General features: G+C 32.6%; 1 protein-coding gene across 6 annotated transcripts in view; it reads right to left on the reverse strand.

Moving 5' to 3' along the window:
- Positions 1-227: 227 nt before the first annotated feature.
- The window catches only part of LOC113549849 (facilitated trehalose transporter Tret1-like), a 54,089-nt gene continuing 29,219 nt past the window's right edge, over positions 228-25,097 (reverse strand). For 5 of the 6 annotated variants that reach the window (XM_026951326.1, XM_026951325.1, XM_026951324.1 and 2 more), the window contains 6 exons: positions 3,544-3,666; positions 3,344-3,467; positions 2,755-3,063; positions 2,431-2,672; positions 2,008-2,311; positions 228-1,638 (listed from right to left, as the gene is read on the reverse strand). In XM_026951326.1, coding sequence (XP_026807127.1) covers positions 1,340-1,638; positions 2,008-2,311; positions 2,431-2,672; positions 2,755-3,063; positions 3,344-3,467; positions 3,544-3,666 — 1,401 coding nt within the window. In that variant the 3' untranslated portion in view covers positions 228-1,339. Of the gene's footprint in view, positions 1,639-2,007; positions 2,312-2,430; positions 2,673-2,754; positions 3,064-3,343; positions 3,468-3,543; positions 3,667-11,230; positions 11,570-25,097 lie in introns of those variants that run through there. The other variant, XM_026951328.1, reaches the window with a different exon arrangement.

The raw sequence follows: 25,097 nt of genomic DNA on the forward strand, positions 1-25,097 counted from the left end.
CTTGTAATAACCCACCCCTCATTGTAGGCGTGTGTATATATATATCAGTTTTCCTAATATCGATCATATTATTATGTTGTACACACTCACGATGGGATGGCTTTTTACGAATGAATGACTATTTTTTTTTTTTGATATTAGTAAAAAAAATCGTCCTTTCATCGCAGTTATTATATTTTATTTTAAATTTGCTATAACTCGATGCACAGTTTTTTAATAATTATTTATTTTTCGGTTTCACGATCCGTTATATTACACATATTGTAAATGGAATCATATGTGGTTTTACTTATAACGGATAGGAAAAACGAAAAAATATAGGTACCAAGTATACTGCAATGTAAAAATCGTTTAAAAAAAAACACTTAAAAACGTCGTTTGTTCACCGATCCATTAAACGGTATACATAGTGTTGTAATTACGTATTTTACACCTACATAATAATAATAATAATAATAATATTAAAAACGTTAATCTAAACACACACACACACACACAACACCTTCACAGACTTGAAGGCCTCCCCCTATATAAAAATGTGGCTTAAGCGTATCGACATATATTATAGGTTTATATAATATTATAGTGTAATAATGTATTAAATTGTAAGTACAATAACGAGTGCCCAACTATAATTATATAATATATATATATTTATTATATACGTATCATACTATTAAATTCTTAAGTCGAATAAAAAAACTTGAAGGGTTTGTGAGGAGGGATTGATTCGATCATAAAAAACGGAATTTGATCTATAGATATTATAAACGCGTATCGTGGTGTAAACATTATTAAACACTGCAGGAGGGAGGGGATTCTCTGTCACTATCACAGCACGAATAATAATAATAATAATTTAATATAAAAAATTGGAACTTCACCTACTCTTCGGAATGTGGAAACGCAATAAGAGACGGCCTTCGTCGATATCATTTTTGTAATCGTATTTTTTAAGTTTATGTATATATAGTTAATATTATATAAATTTAAAAAAAAGTCATTTTTATTTTATTAATTATTGTCCGAAATATTTTAGCACCATTATATAATAACACTTTAGAACAGTGCAGTCTAACGCGTTTTTAAAATGGTCTATGCACATTTACAAATTATAAAGTTAAAAAGTTGTAATGATAAAAACGTAAATTTTATTGTAAAATATTAAGAGGTACGCGCATGGATATAAGCTTGCGAATTTTATATTTTGTAATTTCCGAAAACGTTCCGAAGAAAAATTGATGTATAATATTATTATTATAATATATATATATATATATATACGCCGATTTTCTTTTATAGTTAATACATAATAAAATTTTATTATTTTTCCTGTCGTTTAGATGGCCATCGGCAGTGGTTTTAGATGCGCTATCGAGCTCATCCTTCTTACTTGTCTGACTGGGCCTTTACCTACACCGGTCAAGTTGCGTTCGATGTCTTCTAAGCTCTTACCCTGAGTCTCGGGTACGCAGAATATGATGAATATCAGGCCCATCAGACAGATGCCTCCAAACATCCAAAAAGTGCCGTCTGTGCCGAAGACCCGCAATAAGTCGGCGAACGTTTTGGTGACTAAGAATGTGCAGGCCCAGTTGAAAGCTGTCGCCAACGAAGCAGCCGTGCCTCGGATTTTGGCTGAAATCAGAACATAATTTGATCGGTTAGATTATTTATTAAATATATATAGACATAATTATATATTGGTATTGGGCGCGTGTGTGTGGAAAAAGGGCGCTCTAGCGAAAATTTGATAAAAATATAGTAATAGAATTTTTTTTATCAGTTATTTAGGCGTTCTATTTGGTTCAAAATTAAAAAAAAAATAGGTTAGATATTAAGTACATTTTATATGGTCAAAGCTTTACTTAATCTCTGAAAAATAGATAGGAACCAAGGCCTTTACAAAAAATTTAAAACCTAACTGATAAGTAGTAGGTTATCATAATTATAATATAATATCGCACTTATACTTGGTTGAGTTTTATAATTAATTATTATATTTACCTGGCAAAATTTCACCCATCATCAACCACGGAATTGGTCCGAAGCCGATAGCAAACCCGATGATGAAAAACACGAAACTGACCAAAGGCAACCATCCGTATTGAGACACGTCGTAACCATTGTTTTTATAGTTGAAGAACGTTCCGAGAGTGATGAGTGTGATCGCCATCGTAGTGCTGGACGCGTACAGTAAGATCTTGCGACCGAGCTTGTCGATGAGACCGGTTGCTATGAAAGTGGACAAAAAATTGACGATACCCACGATAATGGTGCATAAGTTTTCGTCGATGGTGCTTCCCGCTTCCTAAATAATAACAATAAAAAAAGATTAATCGACATTTTTAGATGTGAGAAATTAAGGGTCTTCGTACATTTTTTTTTCATAACGATTGTCAAAATATTTAACATTTATATGATATTTACCTTGAAAATTTTGACAGTGTAAAAAATGACTGCATTGATTCCGCTGAGCTGTTGGAATAACATGAGTCCCATAGATATAAGCAACGGTTTTGAGTACATTTTAGAGAACAAACTTAGATATCCGGGCATTTCTTCATTTTTGCCCATATGATTAGCTTTTTCGATCTCACTAAATTCTTGCGTTACGTCCGCGTCCTTTCCCCGGAGCCACTGAAGAGCTTTTTTGGCTTTCTTGCTTTTGTCTGAACACGCACAAACAAATAAAACACGGTTATTTAAGTATACGATCTCAGTTTAAGATAATTTACATCTAGAATAACTTACTTCTGCTTATGTACCATTGTGGGGTTTCGGGGATGAGGAACATGCACACCAAGAACGGTATAGGGATACAAGCACCAAGGATAGCAAGCATCTGCCAGTTAAGGTATTTGCCAGCAATGAAACATAGCAAAATTCCGCTGTTTCCGAGAGTGGTGGGCAAAAGTCCCAACGTCCCTCTGACTTGAGGTTGTACAGTTTCTCCTAAGTATACAGGAAGACCTAATGAAGCCACTCCTACACAGAATCCGGCTATCGCCCGACCAGCCATTACCATTTGTACGTTAACAGCCATCGCTATCAGAATAAAGGCTAAAAATAAACGAAAACACAATAAACGTTAATATTGCTATAAGACAACTTAAACAAAATATTTATTTTATATGTATAATAAATAGAAAATTATTTGAATAGACAAGTACTCAAATTAAGATGTGCATTAGTAATATGCACATAATCAAAAAGTAGGTTAATACTGACAAAAAATACAAGTAGGTACTCGGTTTAGACCTAAATACCAAATTTATTACGAAATTAATGTTTACGATTATCGAATTTAAATGGAGTTTTCTATTGTTTAGTGTTTACTTACAAATAATAAAAGGTATTCCAGTAGCGAGTATTGTGGTTTTTCTACCAATGGACTCAATAAGGGGCCCACCGGCCATGCCACCGATGAGTGCAGCCAGTGGCATGAGACTGCCGATCCATGAACCCTGTAATAAAAATATTAGCAATTAATGTATTAGTAACACAAATTTAAAATACCAACAAAAATGGGTAGGTACTTACTTCTTCCTCGGTTACGGTCAGCGGACTGCCCGGTCTGTTCATGGACGGTAAGGCAGGTGACGTGTAAGCGGACGCGAATCCAACTACCATTGAGCATAATGATACTGTTAGCGAAGCAAGGATCTATATGAACAAATGGATAATATTTGCAAGTTAGACAAAGTAAAAATATTGAATTTATTGTTAGGCACAAAAGTACGTTATACGAGTGACTAAAAATTGTCATGCTACTAAGCCCCAAATATAATTTTCATCTTATTAGTTTTTTCAGTTTTCCTAACGTTTTGCAATATGCGAATATGTCTTGCCGCTATAAAGTTTTTTCTCAAATAAACATAGCGCTCCCTTCTCACACCCTTCAATTATATTATTATTATTTCATTTCATGTTAGTAAATTATCGATCGTAATGGATTAACTCTGGATATTTTCAATCGTATTTTTATTTGCACTAAATCACAAAACTATATTATCTCTCGTAGTAAATTTAATGATTATATATCATTATATACTTGTGTATATTTTCAAGTACAAACGATTCAAGTATACGTAAAAAAACGTACACAAATAATTAACGTTTTATAACACATGTAGAGTACGTATCGTTTTAAATAGTGAAAAGTCGATAGACAAGGTTATTATGTGGTGGATGAAAATATAGCTCCAGTTGCTAGCTATAGTAATGATGTATGATTTCGTTACGTACCATTATATTCAAAATATGTTTTGAAGCTTTTTACGGACGAATCAGATATATATTAATACATTATATAAAGTGAGGTAAGTATATCCCTTATATACTATTTTATTGTCAAACGAATGATAATCGAATTTAATATAATGATGTGCTCTTAGAATGTCTTTCGTCGATAGCTGAATGGCGTGCTTATTACAGTCGTATTGTGTAAGCATACATAGAAGATAGAACGGACAAATTTGCGGAGTTTTAATGGCGAATTAGTTGGGTGTTCGTGAGCTACGACGGGTCTGACTTTGCTGATATTTCGAGGTCTTGGTTGATGTTCAGGATCTTTCGGGTTATTAGGCTTCAAGTATTATTGCTGTTGTTATGCCTACAATAATTTAACCTCGTGTCTTTCACTAGCCTGTGCGAGACAATCGGACTTTGATTTGAAGAGCGGAAAACATACTATAAGACATTAAAGTGCGTCGTCCATAATAATGGCCCGACCGGTCCGGGTGCCGGAAGCCCAAAACACTATGGAGTTTACGATATTCGGCCTTGCAGTTATTACTGTGATAATCATACATGTGTATAACGACAGAGCAGGAGTTCCATGCGTGTTAGCCCTCTGAATCGTGATCACGGCAGATCATCGAATCGAGTGTGCTTGGGACTCCCAACAATAGGTGTCAGTACAACCTATCGTTATAATAATATTATTAAAGTCATATTATACTGGCCTCGGTATTGGCTTCGAGTCAAAACACGAATTGTTCTTTTAGTTTTATGCGTAAATATCTACCATATATACGAGTAATATATAGAATTTACATAGTATTATATAGAATAATATGGATAGTTAGAAAATATGAATAAGAGGACACTCTTAAAATGTTTTAATTAATTCATAAAAATAAAATAATACGATGCAAGTTATTCGAAACGCGTGCGATTTGATAAATACTATGTTACTTTGCAGTCTTACAGACATAAAAATGTTTATGATCCCTGACCGTAAATAACAAATTTTATTCATCTCTTTTATTATAGTTTACACCGTCAAAAAGATCTTTTTTTTTTCCGTAGTACAGGCTTATAATATAATATATTAATATTATTATTGTCATATTCGTATACATAAGAAATGATCCTTTTCTGCAGATAGGCCATGACGCAGTCGTGTTACTTTTAAAATAAAACACAAAAATTCGAGTTGTGCACCTAAACCGTATTACAGGTATATTGATGTATAATCGAAAGTTGAAATCCAAACCCATTTGATAATCCTAAATCAAATATTTTTGTTGTTCGTGTTTATACAGTCAAGACGTTTAGCTCTTTACATTCACCGAGGGTATTTATTTTATCTATTGGCCACGTGAAAATGAAATGAACGCAGAATGTAGAATAATAGTAATGTATATTATTATAATATATCAAATGTTTTACTGAAACACCCATATGGTGATTTTGACATTAAACCGCCAATGACGTTTGTTTTCGTTGGGTGTTTATACAGAATGATGGCCAGAAGGATAACTATATACCAGCTCCTAAAATATAACACTACCTATATTGTTTTCGACAAACGAAACAGACACGATAAAATTTTCATTAGTCTCGTACTTATGCGTGTGTGGATCTACATTCTACAAGTTAATTAAATTTTCTCTTTCATCAAAGTTTGTTTTCGCATTGTTAACGTCCACTCTAGGTCCATAATACTTATATTATACTATATAACATAATATTATATTATGCTGTACCTGTAGGTACAAGTATTATCACGGTTGGCATTCAAAACGTATACACTTTTAACGAAAGAGTGAGTATGTACCAACATTTAATTTAAGTATATAATATATATTATTCTATACAGGATGTTATTGAAACCAATTGTATTCAACTGTGATTCCTAAACCGCCCTTCGACACGTCTCCTTCGAAGGTCTCGGCGATGCCAAAGCGACTTTTATTAAAGATAGATCATGACGATGTATTCGGTCGTACGCGTGCATATAATATATATGTATATATCAATCGTTGGGTAATAATGACGAACGCGTTAATTAATTAATAATAATTACCAATTCGATCGATAGCGCATATACACCAAGAGGATTTATCGACCTCGATGCGTACGATGGCGACAACGAAATAATAAATACTATACAAAAACAACGTAAAATAAAAACAATCGTAAACAAAAATGCTCATTTGGAACTGGGGCCGCCGCGAAATACAGTTCAAATGCGCGCTGTATAGAAGCTTCAGGTGTTATGTATATTATAATTCATAATAGGTACATACGTGTTTTTGCTGGCATTGAATCGTTATTGTGATGGTCAGCGGTGGCGATGAAAGGAACCGAATGATGATGACGAACTTATACGTCGTCTCGGACTTGTGGGGGGGGGGGCGTCCGTTATTGTAATAATGGATATTATAGAATTTACGATATAATGGAAACGGACGTACGAAATCCGTCGAAGAAGTCGTACCTGTATAATATAATATGTATCTACAAAGATGTTAACATGTGAACTCAAATTCACGCCGCCCACGCTCGGTCGTGTCCGAGTACAATAATAATGCGATTGCGGTGTGTGACGAGGTATAGTCGAGACTTTAGATACATTCGTTAGACGATTGTTTTTATTATTCTGTTCGTTATGGAAAAGAGTTTTTCGTATATCATTATTGTTTATATAATATAAATTGTGGGCGTCGGGAATTCTTTTTTTTTTGTTTTTACCGGAACAATACTGATTGCGAACGAAAAGAATAACGACGGGTGAAAAATATTATCGCAAACATAACGCACGTTTAGTATACATATTTTATATTATAAACTCGTACACAGGTATTAGGTTAGCTAAAATATAGGTCTGAACTCGTGCGACGCTGTATCACAATAGAATAATTAAATCGGTATAATCTTCGCTGCATTCAGTCGTCGTCTAACTACGTATAGGTAGTTGACTGAATATTCATAAAAAAACTGACCTAGAAAAGAGTGTGATGGGGTGCCGATTTGAGAGGGATAAAGGGTGTTGGTATTGAGTTAATTTTTCAAATGATCGATTTGAATCGTGAATAAAAAACAATACTTATTTGCGATTATAAATTTTAAATTATTTCCATAATACATTATGTGTATACACTATATTTATATTTGACAACACATCGCGTATCGTAGCTTACCAACACAATTTTAACTAGGTACTTGTTTGCGTTTGCGGGTCTAGCTCGTCGTGGTTATTAAATTCAACTCGTTAAAATGTTAAAAATAAACTAAACAAAACAAAAGTGCTTAGATTCGGCTTTGTCTTCCGTTTGTCACGCGACACGCCAGCCATTTTAAATATACGTGATAAAAAAAGCTCAATGAATCATATTATATGTAGAGACAGGTAAGTGGCTATGAGAAACATTAAGTTCAAACACCTATGTATCGTAATAACTCGTACCTTAATTTATACTGATATTAATCTCAGTGGTAAATAATGTATGATTCAAAATTGATATTACTTCGATGTAATGTGCTCAATCGGCCTTCCTCCACAGAGTTTAACGAATTTCTAATAAACATTCAAATATTTCAATTACTGTTGCAATGTTTTGAAAATATCTTTAACTACAAATAAGTCCGCACTACTGCCTGTACATCACCTATTATATGTATAGTTGACGAAGAGCGATACGTTTGATTCGTTTATCGTATTTTCAATTAAATTTTCACTACACTCACAATCACAAATTATAATAAATCATGATCGTGGCGTCACGCTTTTTTGTATCCATGAACTCCTATGCGAGTGTGTATTATATGATATTGCAGTATAAGCACCTCTGAAGTCAATCACAAGTATGCGATTTTCTGATGAATAATGGATACGTTGTCGGTAATTTATTACGATTTATGAGAAAACGGAGAATTTTCTTGGGAAAAATTCTTCGTCGTTGTGATCGGTACCTAATACTGTCGACAGTCCGTTTTCACGTGACCGCGGGATACGCGTCGCGCACGCCGCAGGGTGTACCGGCATGGACCAAAAAAGGTATACGAACTCACCCTCTGTCAGGGCCAACCCACCGCCGTTATTCGGTCACACTGCTGCGGGAAAGCGCATTACGAATCGCGTATATATATATATATTTTACACGATCCCCTGCACAGCGTCGAAAACAACGGCACGAAACCGACACGGGGGTATCTAGAGGTACGAATATAATATATATATATACGCTTTAATATAGCGCATACGTTGGCTGTATTAAATACGCTATTTATATAAATATATATATAAGTAGTAAGTATGCGAACTAGTGCGGAAAAATAGTAGTTCGTACATTACTATAGGACCCGCGGTGCATGCAGCTGCAGATTTTCGAGAGCTTATACATTTCCGATACATATATTATATTACGGCCTATCCAAAAAATTAATAAAGTTCAACGTATAGGTTATAGTGTTCCACTCGTACAATATATATATTTTACTACTCTAAAATACAATCAAATAATATACAAATCGTAAAAATACGTATATCATTACGTGGCAGAAATGTATTTGTTTTTGTCAATTTACTAACAATAATAATGTATATTATAAATTTGATTTTATTGTATATTTTTTTTGTATTCACTTCAATTACTTTCAAATTTGGCAAAATAATTTTCTATTTTTAAATTCCAAACCAAATAATTAACGACAATACTTTTTTTTGTTACGTTTTTATAGTTTAAAACGGAGTATGACCGCAATTATTATAGGTAGTCCACATAATGCCATTAAGGGTAGTCATTGCAGTTTCGACCTTTCAGCCGGACATAATAATAATATACAATGTATAAAATCGAATAATCCGGAGGCGGCGAAATTCGTTCATATAACCGGAATAAACGCGTTTAATCTGCAAATTAGCAACCGAACTCAAATTTCATAGCCACGCGTACGTTGTTATAATACGTTATAACTTATAACTTATAATAATATTGCCTGCAGCTAGTCGTCATCACTATCGCACCCGTCAAATCACGAAATATTTTCCGCGACTTGTTTTTCAGTCATGTACCTATTGTACCTGCGTATAACGAGTACGATTCACTATTTTACACATTACACGCACAGGTTTTAGGCCTAGCTGGCGATTATTATTATATTATTTTCAAAGCTGTTATTATTGTCTTACATTGTAAAATGTGTCCTAACATATCATACACACACATATATTGTATTACAGAATATAGGTGCATGTACATTATATGGTTGTTTTTACTTGCGGAGCAGCAGAGACGGAATCAGTTTTCGATCAAAACAATTGGATACCATTACCTAATATTAATATGTATAGGTGGGTCGCTCGTGTGAAAACACGAAAAACACTGTATTCGTAATAGTAATAAACTAATAAATAATATTAATAATAATAATAATAATAATAATAATAATAATAATTACTGTCGACAATCACGCTCCAAATTTATATGTATGTTAGCCACTACGCATACCGATCTACTGTACAGTTTACCTCGTGTAATGATTATAAACGATATAATATAACGATTAACGTCAAGCGTGTAATGGTTAAACGAATCGAGTCTCTAAAAACTCAGAACGGAAATGACAATAAACGCACTATATATATATTACATATTTTATTGATATTGTCGGCATATAAACATAAATATATTTTAGTATAATATACAATTTACATATTATACATATTACATATAGGTAGTCACGAGTTTGACGGAATCGTTCGATTGCACAGAGAAACAATATATCGCCGCCAAATGGGTAGAGCATAATATGCGAGCTATAAAGTCAATAAAGTTCAATTTATAGGTTGATGTAGTTTTCAGAAAAAATATACGATTTGGCTACTATTAGATGATATATATTGTAATAAAATCTCATCAAGAGTAGAGGGCTGAACGTGCCTACGCGTTTTCCATCTACTTGAGTTCGACTTGGCAGAATAATACACCGAAATCGATTCAAATAGTATAAACACGACAAAGCGTTGTTTTGATTTTATAATACAAACAAAAATCGCATGTTAACGATGATACCGGTGTCTGGTGTTTTTAAAAATACCATTTTCTGTCTGCTGCATTTGACGTCTCTTCAGACCGGCATAAACAGTTAATTATTTTTGAACGCAGAAAAATTTCTTTGGTTTTCGGATTTTTGAATTGTGTAGGATCGCAAACACTGATAAAACAAGTGACGAAAAAGTGGGGAAAATCGACTGTTTGGTGTAGTCTACTCAAAATGGCTGTATTAATACTATTGAAACATCTAACCACGGTGATGACAGTAATTCGAACATTCCAAAGACAACATTTAATGTTTTAAATCGAACAAAATAATAATATAATAACTCCAGCTGCAAAAAAGTTCGTTATAGGCGCAAATCAGTGATATTAAATACCCCAAATTTTTTAACTGTACATATAATACCATATACCAAGAATTTCATAATATAGTAAAATATATTTATTTTATTTATTATTTATCATAATATATCATCTTAAAAATCTATTTCTTTGTATATTGAATGGTGTATTTTGAAATTTGCAGTTAAATTCAGAAATCAGAATATTTTTGATTTTTTTTAAGATACTGAGGTACAAAACAATAGGTAACTATTTATGTAACCGTAAATAATGTTAAGTTTATAATTTTTTTTTGTTATTGATGAGCACGTTTTAAGGTTAAGATATGAGTCTTTGAGGGCTTGCAGATGTTGATCGCCATTAACCAAACACCCTTATTAATATTTATAATAATTTAAGCTTTGTCGCGGACGATAGAATCCCTAACCTAATAGGTGTGCGTATGACATCGACATCTATTACGGACACTCGGGAACTGTATAAAACACGAGATAAAAGGTAATATAATACATTAATTACGATTATACCATTCGACCCCGTGGATCGAGATATTATTATTATTATTATTATTATTATCATAATGCGGTCGCGTGGTATACCTGCGAAGCGTTTAATTTCGACTTGGCCTGGTTTTCCTGTCTGACCACCCGTATGTGCCGATGGGTGTCGGTCCTGAGCAAAACCATGGTTTCGGCGCGTCTCGGGGTCGGCGGTGTGTAGCAGGCGTCGGGCACGCGGTAACGTCGGCGGTCGTTGTTGTTGAGCAGCGACGACGAAGACGACGAAGACGGTGCTGGTGAAGCGGTATCGGCTGCGGTGTAACAGGTAACGGTCGAGTCGAAGCTGACGACAGCGTGCGAGCGTGTGAGTTGGCGTCGCCTCCGATTCTGAAGCGCTTGTGATCGGAGTGGCGTGCGTGCGGCCGTACTAGTTAAAGTTGAAATGGTGCGGCGGGCCGCGGTGCCGTCAACGTCCGCCACCGCCACCGCCGCCGCCACCGTGAGCAGCGACCGCCGCCGCAGCGGCCGCCTCCGCTGCCGCGGACTCCTCCGCCGCTGTTGCCTTCGACGCCGCGGACTCTTCCGCCGCCGCTGACGCCTCTGCCGCCTTCACGACGTGACCTCCAGATCGCCGCCACCACCGCGGCCGCGGACCGAGGAGCACCGTCACCATCACCACCGACACCACCGCCGCCGCTGTTCGCTCGCCGTAGTGGTGATGCGTCGGATGCGACCTTTTCTCTATACGTATATCCTCTTCCCGGTTTTCAAACCGAAAAAACCACTGCCGGCGCCGAAGAGCTGGGCCGCTTCCGGTTTATTATTGCAGCTATTATATTCCCCTACAGCAGCGGCCGAAATCGCCTGTACCTGTTGTTATTATTATTACATAATCGCGCCGACAGTGTGTGACTAGGTATTTGAGACATTTTACGAGCTCGGGACCATGGGTGTTCGTGATATATGTATACACGTAATACATTGTGGTAAAGTATAAAGCTATACTTAAAACGACATCAACGCCGTATACAATTTCATATTAATGTAATAAAATAACTGCAGCTGCAGCTCCGCGTCAGATTAACACTCGGCGACCGAAAACTAACGCGATGGACGGCGGAAAAAATATAATTTCTTAATCATTTTGTATTAAAACTCTTGAATATAATATAATATTACGAAATGTAATCTACGTTATTTGGAATTAAAATAACTAAAATCAAAACTATTTTTTCTTAACCGAGAACGAACTAATCTGGTTAATTAGAACCAGTTCAAATGTCTGTATGTACTGTAAGGACGGTTTCATTCTTAATTATGATTCTCGGAAATACTGACGTCATAAAAAAATTATAAGTTAAAAATTGTTTTTTCAATCCGGTGCGGACGGACATCGAATGTATCACTACTGCGTATGGTGAAATAAAACGGACGATTATCGATTAGAACAACTTGCTAGCATATCGTCTATACTTATCTCATTTGTTTCAACGCGCTGGTTTTAAAACTATATACACACGCACTAAATTACAATGTTTTTTAATTAGAAAATTGAGGATATTATCCGAAACATGTAGCACATTATGTAAAACAGTGTTCAACGACGACACAAAATGATAAACCCGTTTATTTTACACAAAGCAAAAAGTACAACTATTCGTTTATACGCATAGTTTAGTTTGAAAAAAAAATGAACAAAAATGAACCTATTTACGTCAAACAGTGGTTATAAAGACGGTGTTGATTATATAATATTATATTGAAGAACCGTTTAAAACAAATCGTTAGCGATCGTAAAACGTATTGGAATACGATTTACAATATTATAATTTCGTCTCGGATTTAATTACACATTACGGACGTTGTCAGCCAGCGAAGAACGCGAGAAAATCTGAACATAGAATACTGTCCGTATACGATATACAATCCAAACAATGTTTAATTTTTATATTATACATATGTGTATAATATATATATATATATCATAGATATATAAGGAATATGGGTGGATTTTAATACAAGACCAGCGGGTATCTTTAACATTATTAACCGTATTCGCGTCCCGAGGGTGTTACACGCCTTTTGCGTACACGGCATGAATTAATTAATCATGTTCGTAAGTTTCGCAGACTGAGGCTCGTGTAAATAGTTAGATGGGTGAAATATAAATTTCATTTTATACTATTAGTGATTACGTATATATATATATTATATATATATATTATGTTATATCAGAGTGTGAAGCTTGGAAAAAAATGAATTCCCATTTTTCCACGTAATAAAACTGAAAAAATGTAATACAATCGATAAACGATAAACGAAATAATAGTATCGCGGACCTCGCACGAGCTTATTCGCAAAACTTATTGTACACAATTTAATTTGTTCGGGGAGGGAGGAGCTCAAAATATTTTATTTCGGTTATTCGCGCCGGAAATTCATTGGGTTTAATTCCACTATATTATATATAAAATAGTACTATACGTCCGGTTGAGAATCGTCATCGCCCACGAGTTATACCCTCGAAAACACACAGTAAGGACATTAGCGACACTAAATTACTGGCTATTCATAGTGTTAAAATATATCTACTCAAAGAAATTTCAAGGCGACAATACTATACTTACTTACGTATACTAAGCCCATACAGTCATACAGCTATACAGATACTTCTTGTGTGTTTATTATTTGTTTGCGAGCCCAGCATATAATTATTATTCAATATCGTTAACATCTATTGGGTTATTTTTGAACATTTATGGTTATTGTTGCTCAGATGTTGCGATACAGTGGGTCGTTTGCGCTAATTGTTCAGCGATATATATTATAAGGTGTTTATAGTTGTATTACACTATAAAAATATTTAGACTTCCGAAAGAAAGGCATAATAATCGCGGCTCAACACTTTTCGTTAATACTGATCGGAAAGTATACACAATAACAAAACTAAAATACAATACGTGTAAATAATAGTACACAAAATTAAGATCAATATAACTTTTAGCAATCCGGAAGTACTTCCGTTGATAGACGCACGTCGCAGCTTTATAGTACGAGCGTTTATAGTGCGGAGCTTTTGTAATTTAAAATTATAGAAAACGTTTGTTTTCGATTTTTCGTGGATTCCAATATTCCGTTTAAACATAATAATAATCTGGAATTTCAAAAATGATTCCATAAAAATTTATGGCATTGCTGCGAAGTTCTCGGTGACATATCAATGACGCGCGATTCGGGCACAAGTTTCAAAATCAAAGTCACCGCATAAATGTGAACAAACGGCGGCCTCGGTGGTCAGGATTGTCCCGAATGATTCACATTCAGGATGAGTGTGTTCGAAGGTTTATTCGCCGAATTGCCGATATTATAACGAACCATCATTATGCGAGTGCAGACTTTAGTAAGAATTGTACTGTGGGCCAACTAGGAAGCTATAAAAATGTTAATTGTTCCAATCATCTGGACGTGATCAGGGTACGTTGGTGGTCAAGGGAACCCAATTTGTATAATTAAGAAACTTGAGACGCGTTGTAAGTATGGCAAATTCGAAACGTTGATGAAATTTAAATATCATAATTCGTTTAATAATTCATAGATGTAGTTACAATTGAAAAGACTGCACAGCGTACAGGCAGGCGGAAATAAAAATTAAGATTTAAAATATTTAGCGTTTCGTAATTAATATTGTTTTCAATTGTATTTTAAAGATAAAAAATATGTTTTTCAAAATAACCAATAGCTATATAATATTAATGCGTGTCACGTAAAAATCGCGTGTTTAGATTAGAGCGACTTTGCATATTATGTAGGTTGAAAAATATAGTATTAAAATTCACGGCCGTTTAAGAAATCCAAAGCCTAAATTATTACACTCGAAATCCTCAGATAATATTGTTTAAAAATCGGATTTTGTAACACTACGTGTGAATCCGTTGTAAAATAATAAAAGAAAAAACAAAAAGTTTTCCTTGTTTTTGGTCAATAAGTATATGACTTAGCTGACGACGAATACCGAACGTACCCGAACTCAGCGAAATAAAATGTCGCCCTCAAAAAGCCTACACAACATACACATTCGATTCGCAAACCAAACGTATATATGCGACTATAAAATATATATGTATCATGTGTCTCCGACGCGATCCTTGACCTGATTTAAATACACTTGATTTTTATTATTTCATTATCGAGATTACCTAATAATAAAGATTGTGATAATACCGCCGAAAAACTGTACATCGTTTCGACTGGAAAACGGCGCCGAGTGCGTAATGCGCAACAAAACGATAGTAAGCCGCACGCACTTGAGCGATCGGAATGTTTACTGTAGATCTAAAACCATTTCACGCGGATAAATCTCCATCACCTACGACGATTAGATGTTATTTAACGAATACGCCCTGCAGTAACACATATACATATATAAAGCTGTTGCGATTGTTGTCGAAACGAATACCCATAGTTGTCCCGAGCTCGAGTATAATATTAATTTTATAATATCCACCTATCATAGATGATATTTCTTACTTGTTGGAGTCATCATATTGTATTATTGTCCGTAGATGCTTACACAGTCAGTACAGATTTCTGTATCCGCAAACAATAATATCTCACGCTAAGTAAAAAAAAAAATCGGTTTCTATTTTTTCCCGAGCCACCGCCCGTCTAATCTCGTTTGTAGATAAGACGTAGATTGACGATTATAAAAATATGACTTACGCGAACTTCTATAATAATTAGTATTATAAAACTCACTGACGGACACGTTGCCGACACCTGATTTTCAGACCTATGCACGTGCCGCGGAGTGTCGCGAAAACTAACCGGAGCAGCGATATCGCGTGTACTCTCCACGCGTCCCGTGAGATGCACTGAGGAGTTGGAGGGTTGTCGGCGCGGTTTGCAGAGGGCTGATTTCGCGGACGCGTGCGCAAATAACCAAATAACTACCACCTCCCCTAACGGCTACTTCCACGCCAACAGTACCCCTCATATGAAACAACCCCGTCCTCCTCCATGGAGGTTATTTTACCCTTTCGCCGCCACTGCGAATATTATTTTCACCCCCCCCCCCCCCAGTTACTTCCACGCCACACGTTTTGCGTTTGTCCGACTTCATATCATCCTCACCCGCCACTCATGCCAGTCTTCACTCACCACCCACCGTCTACTTTCCTCCACCCACTGTAAAACCGCGCGCGCATTACACCACGGATGACTTTTGTTTATATATATATTTGCGTGCTTTTGTCGAGTCTGCGTTGCCAAAAGATCGAGTGAGAGACGGGCGTAACTCCCAGCGCCCGATTGAGCCCTGCGGTGTATATTAAACGCGTATAATGTTACACTTGAATCGGGTGTGTTTTACGATCGATTCACGGCGGGGACCCAATCTCGATCGAATGGTGTATTATGTTTATGCAGATACACGATTCTACATTGTGAACGTGGGTTTTTCGAGGGAAGCAGTAGCAGTTATTCCTAGAGATTTTTATATAAGTACAGTCGAACACTCCAAAAGTTAGATAGTATTATAACTGTAAACGGAGTTCGTTTGACTGGTGGCAATTAAATATTATCGAAAAAAAAAAACGTTGTTGAGTGTGGATGTGCCTACAGTGTGCCTTGTCAACACTGTTAACGAATATAAATTACACTCACGCAGTTTTGTATGCCGACGTGCGCATGGTACGTATTAGTCGAACATACACGAAAATCCGATTAGACCCTTAGTCAATACACAGCCGTAAATAAGATTTCATAAATCAGAACAGGGTCCCGCTACATCAAAATCGATGAGAAGACGATAATTGTTTTTAAAAAGAGTATCTCTAGACTTAAAAAGTATAATCTTATACAGCGTAACTGAATAAAACATTCATCAAACATCTGTAAGGTCGGGTTGAAGAAGACATTCTATTAAGGTGGTCTAAAAATATATGTTGGAATTATTTTATTTAATTAAACGAGAAACGTAAACGGACCGAGGCCACCTTCGGTACGTGCGCAAAAAGACGCATTCGAGGTTTTTGTGTGACACACGATTTAAGTAAATTCCCCGACGGTCACTGATAATATTAATAACATTATTGTTTGCGTTACTCAACCGGTTATAGAAGTTTCATTTTATGCCAATATTGGCTGGAGCTATATTTATGGGGATTGGTGAGGGTAATAACCTAATATGGAGTGCCAAAATATTTAGATGTTATTCTAAAATCGTATATTAAGTATAAATAAACATTATATGGATAAAAGTAAAGTACAATAAAAATTATTATTCATGATGATTAAAAAAAAAAAAAACACTTAAAAAGCTTTACTATAGGGTTTTATGGCTAATTTTTTTTTTTTATAAATTTTGAGAAAAAAAAGCTTAATTGTTAAATGGTTTTAACTTGTTATTGTTATTGGAATAAAATATAATCACTTGAAAAATCTGTCTCGATCATTTCAAATATTCTATAATACTCTACTCCCTTATCCATCAATAGTAAACGAAACAACTTAATAAATTTATATTTAGTGACGCGAACGGAATAACGGATAATACTAAATGACCGGAAATCGCTAAAATCGGACGATTCTTTAAACGAAATGCATAAACCTCAGAGTACAGTACGATTGATTAGTATCCCCGCACAATACACTCAACCACGTACGTTAATGTTATGTTGTTTGCCTATACCAGTATCGAAACGGCGCACGATGTAGTAAACTTCGAGTAAAATCGAGACAAAGCACTGTAGAAAAAACCCTAAAACGAAAACAAAATAATTACGATAACACAACACGTTACTAATTACACAAATGTGTGAATAGTAAGAGCGGGCACAGAAAAATAAAATAAGTTTTATTTCTTGACCCGGTAATTTATTACGAAAATAATTACACCAACGTTATGGAAATTACAATGATAATTTATTGCTTATTATTATACCCAATTTTTGTGTGACAATGACATTTGGTAAAAAAGTATAATACATATTCATGAACCAAAGCTATATTAATATTTACGCAATTAATAATAATTACTTTGTTGTGAATTAGAAAACTATACTAAGATCAAGAACACAGCGGCAACATGATGCGAGAAAGTACAAATTGAATGATGACGTTTCAAACCTTCTATCAAACTATACTTCCACATTCTCCTGTATTAAGCTATTATTTATTTCGAATAAAAGTTTCTAGTAGATTTTCAATAACGAGTGAAGAAAATATATTATTGATTGAAATTATTGAATTGTATAGTATACAAATTCGAATAAAAACTATTTAAAACGATCGATTTCTGGATTGAAACACATTTTACAGAAGTTAATATAAAATGACGTTAGACTAAAACTGACTAAAAAAACATAAATAATCTTATTATAAAAAAAAAAACGATTTGATGAAATTTAGAATCATTTCAGGTATTAATAATAGCTACTGAAGTCTGAAATAATTATACTTTGATAGATTGATAAAAAGTGAGAAAAGAACACAATCTAATATAAAATTAATTCATGATGTTTATCCCTAGACACAAGGTTGGACAGTAATTGGTTACGTGTATCATTAAAGTAATAAAGTTATGTAACAAAGTTACATTAGAACTTATAACTTGTAATCAGTTATACTTATTTTTGTGTAACTTTAAATGAAAGATATATGTATCTAAAGTCAAATTTAAATATTAGGTGATTGAATGGTATAAATATAATTTTTGTTGTTATTTTTAACAATTGAAATATTTTATAATATGAATATTTAATATGAAAATTTGTTTTTTCTTCAAAAATCATTGATATAATTATTGTCTATTTATATAAGATTTGAATAGTATCATTCAATTAAACGTTATTTCATACAATGACTACTAACTAGGCACTTAATTTTCTTTACTTTCAGTTTTTACTAATATTAGTCATATTACAAATTTACAAAGATAAGTATTAGTATTACAAATGGTGAATGTATTATTTTATTTTATAATATAAAGGAATTTTTAACATTAAGGTACACTTATATAAGTGTACTATTCGTATGTAACTGTGTAAGTCCGTTATCCATATTTCGTGTCAACCTAATATATTATAGTTATTGTATATTCTATGTATGTGATATTTTACTCGCTATACATATTAGCTTAAATATTTTATAATATGTTATAACCAGCGCATTAGTACATTTCAATATTTACACTTTGTTTTAATCATAACTTATATAACTAATATATTTTTCTCGTGAATCCCTAAAAAAAATTAATATTTAGTAGTGTCATTGTTTTCTTGAATAAATAAACATAAATAATTAAATAGTTCATAGTTTTAAATGCAACTAAGTTACTGTAACTGTAACCTGTAACCAAGTTAAAAATTTCCAAAATATCTTGAACTATAGATTCACAATTTCAGTGTAACTTGCAACTAAATACATCTAATTAAGTAATTTTTCCGAAAATTCTGATATAGAACATAAACGCTCATAAATCATATTCTGTAAATCTATTTGAGAATTGGTAATACAAATTCAAAAGAAAAAAAAATTACCACATGACTATAGTTTTGCTATATCAATAAAAACCACTATAATAATTAATGCCAAAACCGATTACTACAATGAAAATTTTCAAGTTAAATCAGTACTAAATTTTTTGCCTATATGGTATTGTTTTATTTTCAACTTAATCCTTAACTTATTAAATTCCATATGACATATGCAACGCATTGAATTAGTCTATTTTTCTCAAGTAAAGATAAACGATGAAATGTCATAACATTATTTAAATAGAAATGTTTATTCATATTTTCATGCGTGGACAGAAGTTGTTGCTTAGTCATATTCAATAGAATACTTTTTGTCCCAGCCGAGAGCGTCGTCAAAGACGTTACATTTGTAATTAAGTAGTTAAATCCACCATTGTTCATATGGTTATATCATATATAATTCATTTTGTCTTATTATTTAGAGAATCATCGAATTGGTTTCCATAAAATGAACCACCTTATATAATATTTTATTAACACAATACTTCTCGCTCTGTAATCCCGCAGAATCTGTAAAAATATTTTCTGAATGCCATATTTTTTATCGTACTGGCGACGAAAAATATCGTTTTTCAAGCACAGTTGTTTGTTCAAAAGTAGTGCGAATATGCCAGTTTCTAGTTCGCGTAGACAACCGTCGAATTAAAACGTGACACAATTCGAAGAATAACACGAGCCGATAAAAAACGGGCAGGTTTTTTGACACGAAACAGACCGCCACGATAACGAGTTCCGCGTGGATCGTGGTTGTCAATTATAATAAAAGCGTTCGTTGTTGTCTATGTAGTTTTGTTTGACTCCTATGTCAAAGAAATAAATATAACTGTTCGAGTCGTAAATTAATTTACACTGCAAAAGTTCAATAAGAAAATTGCACACATTGATGTATTTTGAATTGACTGAGAATGGGGAGAGAGATTTAATTTTGTCAATAATATTGCATACTCGAGTTTATAATATTTTTACAACTATAAAATATATAATACTTAATTATTATACTATTTAATCTTCATTTTGATAGAACCTTATTTTCTTACATTAGAAATTAATTTTTATTATAATATTGAATAATGATTTATTAATTTTAATTATTTCCTAGTTATATGTATTGATTGCTATAATACTTGCGAATTAAAATTTAATTAACAATATAGTTTATTTTTCTTTGTTGAATTTGTTATTCCCGTTTAATGTTATCAGCATATATTATAATTAATTGTTATTGTCAAATATATTTTATATTTTACAGGAGGGAGTGTCAAATAAAATTAGCACCAATAATCGAAAATGCTGAATACGTATTTAATATCTCATATGTACATAAAAACATTCGTAAATAAATTATTATAATACGCGTTAATATTTAAATATTACGATCTCTGAGGGAAATCGTGCTAGTCTTTATCACAACAAGTAGAACAATAATATTATTAAAAAATATATGTATAATAATATTATGTTGTATTGTACCATGTAGACGCGATTGTTGATCACCATTATTGTACACTATATATATATGAGATTTAATTTAGCACACATCCATCAGTATGCCCTGATTTGAATACTAAAATTCTCATTGAATTGTTTTCTAAGTTGTTAATATATGATATAATTTATTATAATTTATAATACCAGTATACAGACGCATTTTTAAACTCCCTACTGCACATTTATTTCGAACAAATATGATTGATTTAAATATATATTAATTTAATATTTGTATTTTAATATATTATAGAGATTACTCGTTTGAATATAATAAAACGAGTATGGATGCAATAGCGATTAGTGAAACATGAAGTATACATAAAGGTTAATATTTAAAATGATATATATAAATATTATATTTTGTAATTTATATCGAAGATGTAATAACTATAAATAAGTTATAAATGACTATAATGAAAAAATCAAAATTGATTGTTGAATAATAAAAAATATTTCAATGATTAAATTTTGAATATTTTTTATGATATTATTCTATTTAGTCTTGTCTTTCTTTTATTTAAATTCATTAGATACGTCTCAAGAGTATACATAAATATTTGTCGTATACCGTCACGTAGTTTAAAACATGATCAATATACAATTAAAAAAAAAGTATTTCTTCAATGATATTGAATATCATGTTATCATTCAGTTGTTTATCGTTATCGCATACAATAATAAAATTACTGAAAATTATTACTTATTCAAAAATAAAAAATAAGATATTTAGCGTCAACAATAATGCAATCTGAATATTATAGTACCTATATTATATATGATTATCAAAGTACCTATCAAACCAATGAAAATTCGAAAAGATTTCGATGATATAGTTTTTCCTCGGCGACATAATATTCTTTTTATCAGTGCTAATAAGCGAGACACTAAACATAGTATAGCAGCCAACAGGGGTCACCAAATGTCACAAACTTTATTTGGCCCGCCGACAAGAAATATATTTTTTTAATAAGGTTTTTATTAGTTTAAATTTGATTTTGATTTTTCCTTTACTTTCTTTGGTGAAATACGTAAATTTAATTTTATAAAACATCAAAAACTACATGAATTCCTAATGTGGTGCGAAGAAATTAATTAGCGACCCCTGAATAATAGTTTGGATATAGAGATATAGTATTAGGCACCTACTTATTTCTATAAGATTATTTTTAAAAAAACAAGACTACAGACATAATAAAACAATTTAATGTTTAAATGAATTTTTGCTAGAACCTTAATTGCTGTTTTTGTTTATTGTTTTCCAACAGTATAGGAACAAAACAATTTCATTGCTCGAGTTCAATTTTATATCTATGGTGTTTTTGAAAAACATTGATCAATTATAAGAGCAGCGTTCATATTATGGCATATATAATATCTATCAATTAGTATAGATTATATTATTATTATTTGAGAAAAACATATTATTTATTTTGATGGGGAACGGAAAAAGAAAAAACGGTCTTATTTTTTGAATTACCTACCAACAAAGGGTCAATTACAAGATCAAGGTCGGTCCTTCTACAACTATAGGCTTCGACTGTAATATGCGACATTGTGTATATATGTTTAGCACGTTCACTCATGTATTGATAGTCCGACCAATTGATGTTGTCTGCGGGACGACCTTTGGCTCAAATTTCTTTATATGTGTGCGTGCTTACGTGTATGTTATTATCATTTTTTTTCTAATAAACCACTATAGAGTTCTTTAATTTATATTTCTACGTTTTCACATCACGTATATACCTAAACCTTGCCACACATGAAAATTTGCATTCCTATCATGCGACTGTATTATAATATATTATAAAATACCTCTAGCAACTTATATTATATACATTAACGAGTTTTCCAATAATTCCTGTAATAGATGCGCTATGTTTATGATCGATTAATCTATAGTAAGTGTATTCCAAGGCCACAATCTTTCTCATATCAATGGCCCAATTCAATATGCGTGGCGTGTACTCGAGTAATCGTTGCGCCCAGAAGGTAGGCAAACAAACGGTTGACTACGTACAACTATGCTGCGTACTTCGAACAATTCAAGGAAATAAGATATTACTTTGCATCAAATACCTATAGTCGTACCTATTAATATATTTATTTTGTTGTTGTAAATATAACAAAAATTTGATTGCGGCGAAGGAAGTTTATGTTTTATAACAAAACATTATAAATTATAATAATAAAATATCCACAGAACTGGTATTAAAAACAAACATTATTGTTATCAAATTTTATCAAATGAGAATGCTTTGATATTAATATTATATATTATGAAAAAAAACATTGAAAGCTTCAATTATCATTTTCGACGTATTGCGAAATAACGGAAATATAATTACGTTATTTCATTTTATCGTGAAATTCTTATTTAAAATCATAATATTGAAAAAAACTAATGCGTTCGAAATAAATCTCACGATTATTATTATTCTACAGTAAAATTAAAGCAATTAAAAAAATTATCTTGTTATATAATACATAATGGTCATTGCCAAATTGTAAACGAATTTTTTTATTTTAAGGAACAAAGATGATGCAACGTTAAAAAATAATATCCTTTAATAAGCAGTCCTTTTTTCTAAGATAAACTCTTTTGTCTAACCACAAAGACGACGGTTGAACTAATTTAATTTAGCGATTTTTTTTTTTTTTTTGTTAATTGACAATTAAGATTCTTGTATGTATATACTAATATAATATACAATGTATATTAAAAAAGATAATAATTAAAGAAAAAACATTAAACATGAAGGGCGTGTGTTGAAGTACTAAAGGTTGTAAGTAGAGTTAATTTTTAAAATAAATTACACAATATTATCGAATAATACAGCATTGATTTAAAATATGTTGTATTGCTATTTATAAAATTACGCCTTGTCAAAAATCGTTTCGTGAGTAAGATTAATTAAATAAACAAACAATATCAAACCGTTCATTACACAGAACTAAAGATCTACGAATACTTATTTTATATCTTTTTTCACCTCCTCGTCAATATTCAGTCAAATTGATATTTATAATATTTTTGTAAAAATAATCAATAATTTGTTTGAGAAAAAATTAAAGTTAAATTAAATATAAAGATATATATATATATATATATGTATTTATTTATTTAAAGTTAAAATATAATTAATTAAACTAAATAATTTAAGTAAAATTACTTAAATTATTTAGTTCTCCGTCCGATCATAATAATAATCAGAGTAGTTTTTATATTTATTTTTCTTTCAGAATGTCTGATATATAAATATTTTACATAAAATAGATTCTAAAGGTTGTGAATTATGAGAAAAAAAATTTGAAGAAAAAATCCCTACGACAGATCTATAAAAGAATATATAATTCTCTATATTTATTCCTGGCGATCAAATCCCTTGGTACTGCAGATCCTCGTATAGACGAATATATTGATACATCGACCTCACGAGATCGACCGTGAACGCGACAAGCAGCTAATAACATCATAACGAACCATGACTGGCATACAGTATTATATAGTAGAGTATAATAAACTATGTGTCGTGGGATATTGCGCAAATAACCTCCCATCGCGGTATCCAACTTGTATGTTTTTCTCTAACTATTATTTTTATTATCTTTTTACCTGTTCATAGTTGGCTTTCGTATGTCTACCCTCGTCGTCATCATCGTCATCATCGTTAAACTCGTAATCACCATACATAGAGGGCCAGGCCCTTAATGACATAGTCCTGTTAAAGTGTTGGGCCATAACGTGGTCAAGTGGACCGGACGACAAGAAACAGTGAAATAGACAACCTAGTGCGATTGATGTTAATATAAGTCGCTGACAGACGCGTTTCACACGAAAACTGTGCGTATATCGATTATACATCAGATATTAGAATATTAATTGATGTAGTTGAAACGAGGTCGCTCCCCGTCTTATATCCATTACAACTGGCGTTCGTTTA

Source organism: Rhopalosiphum maidis, chromosome 4 (assembly GCF_003676215.2).
Source record: "Rhopalosiphum maidis isolate BTI-1 chromosome 4, ASM367621v3, whole genome shotgun sequence".
Classification (NCBI taxonomy): domain Eukaryota; kingdom Metazoa; phylum Arthropoda; class Insecta; order Hemiptera; family Aphididae; genus Rhopalosiphum; species Rhopalosiphum maidis.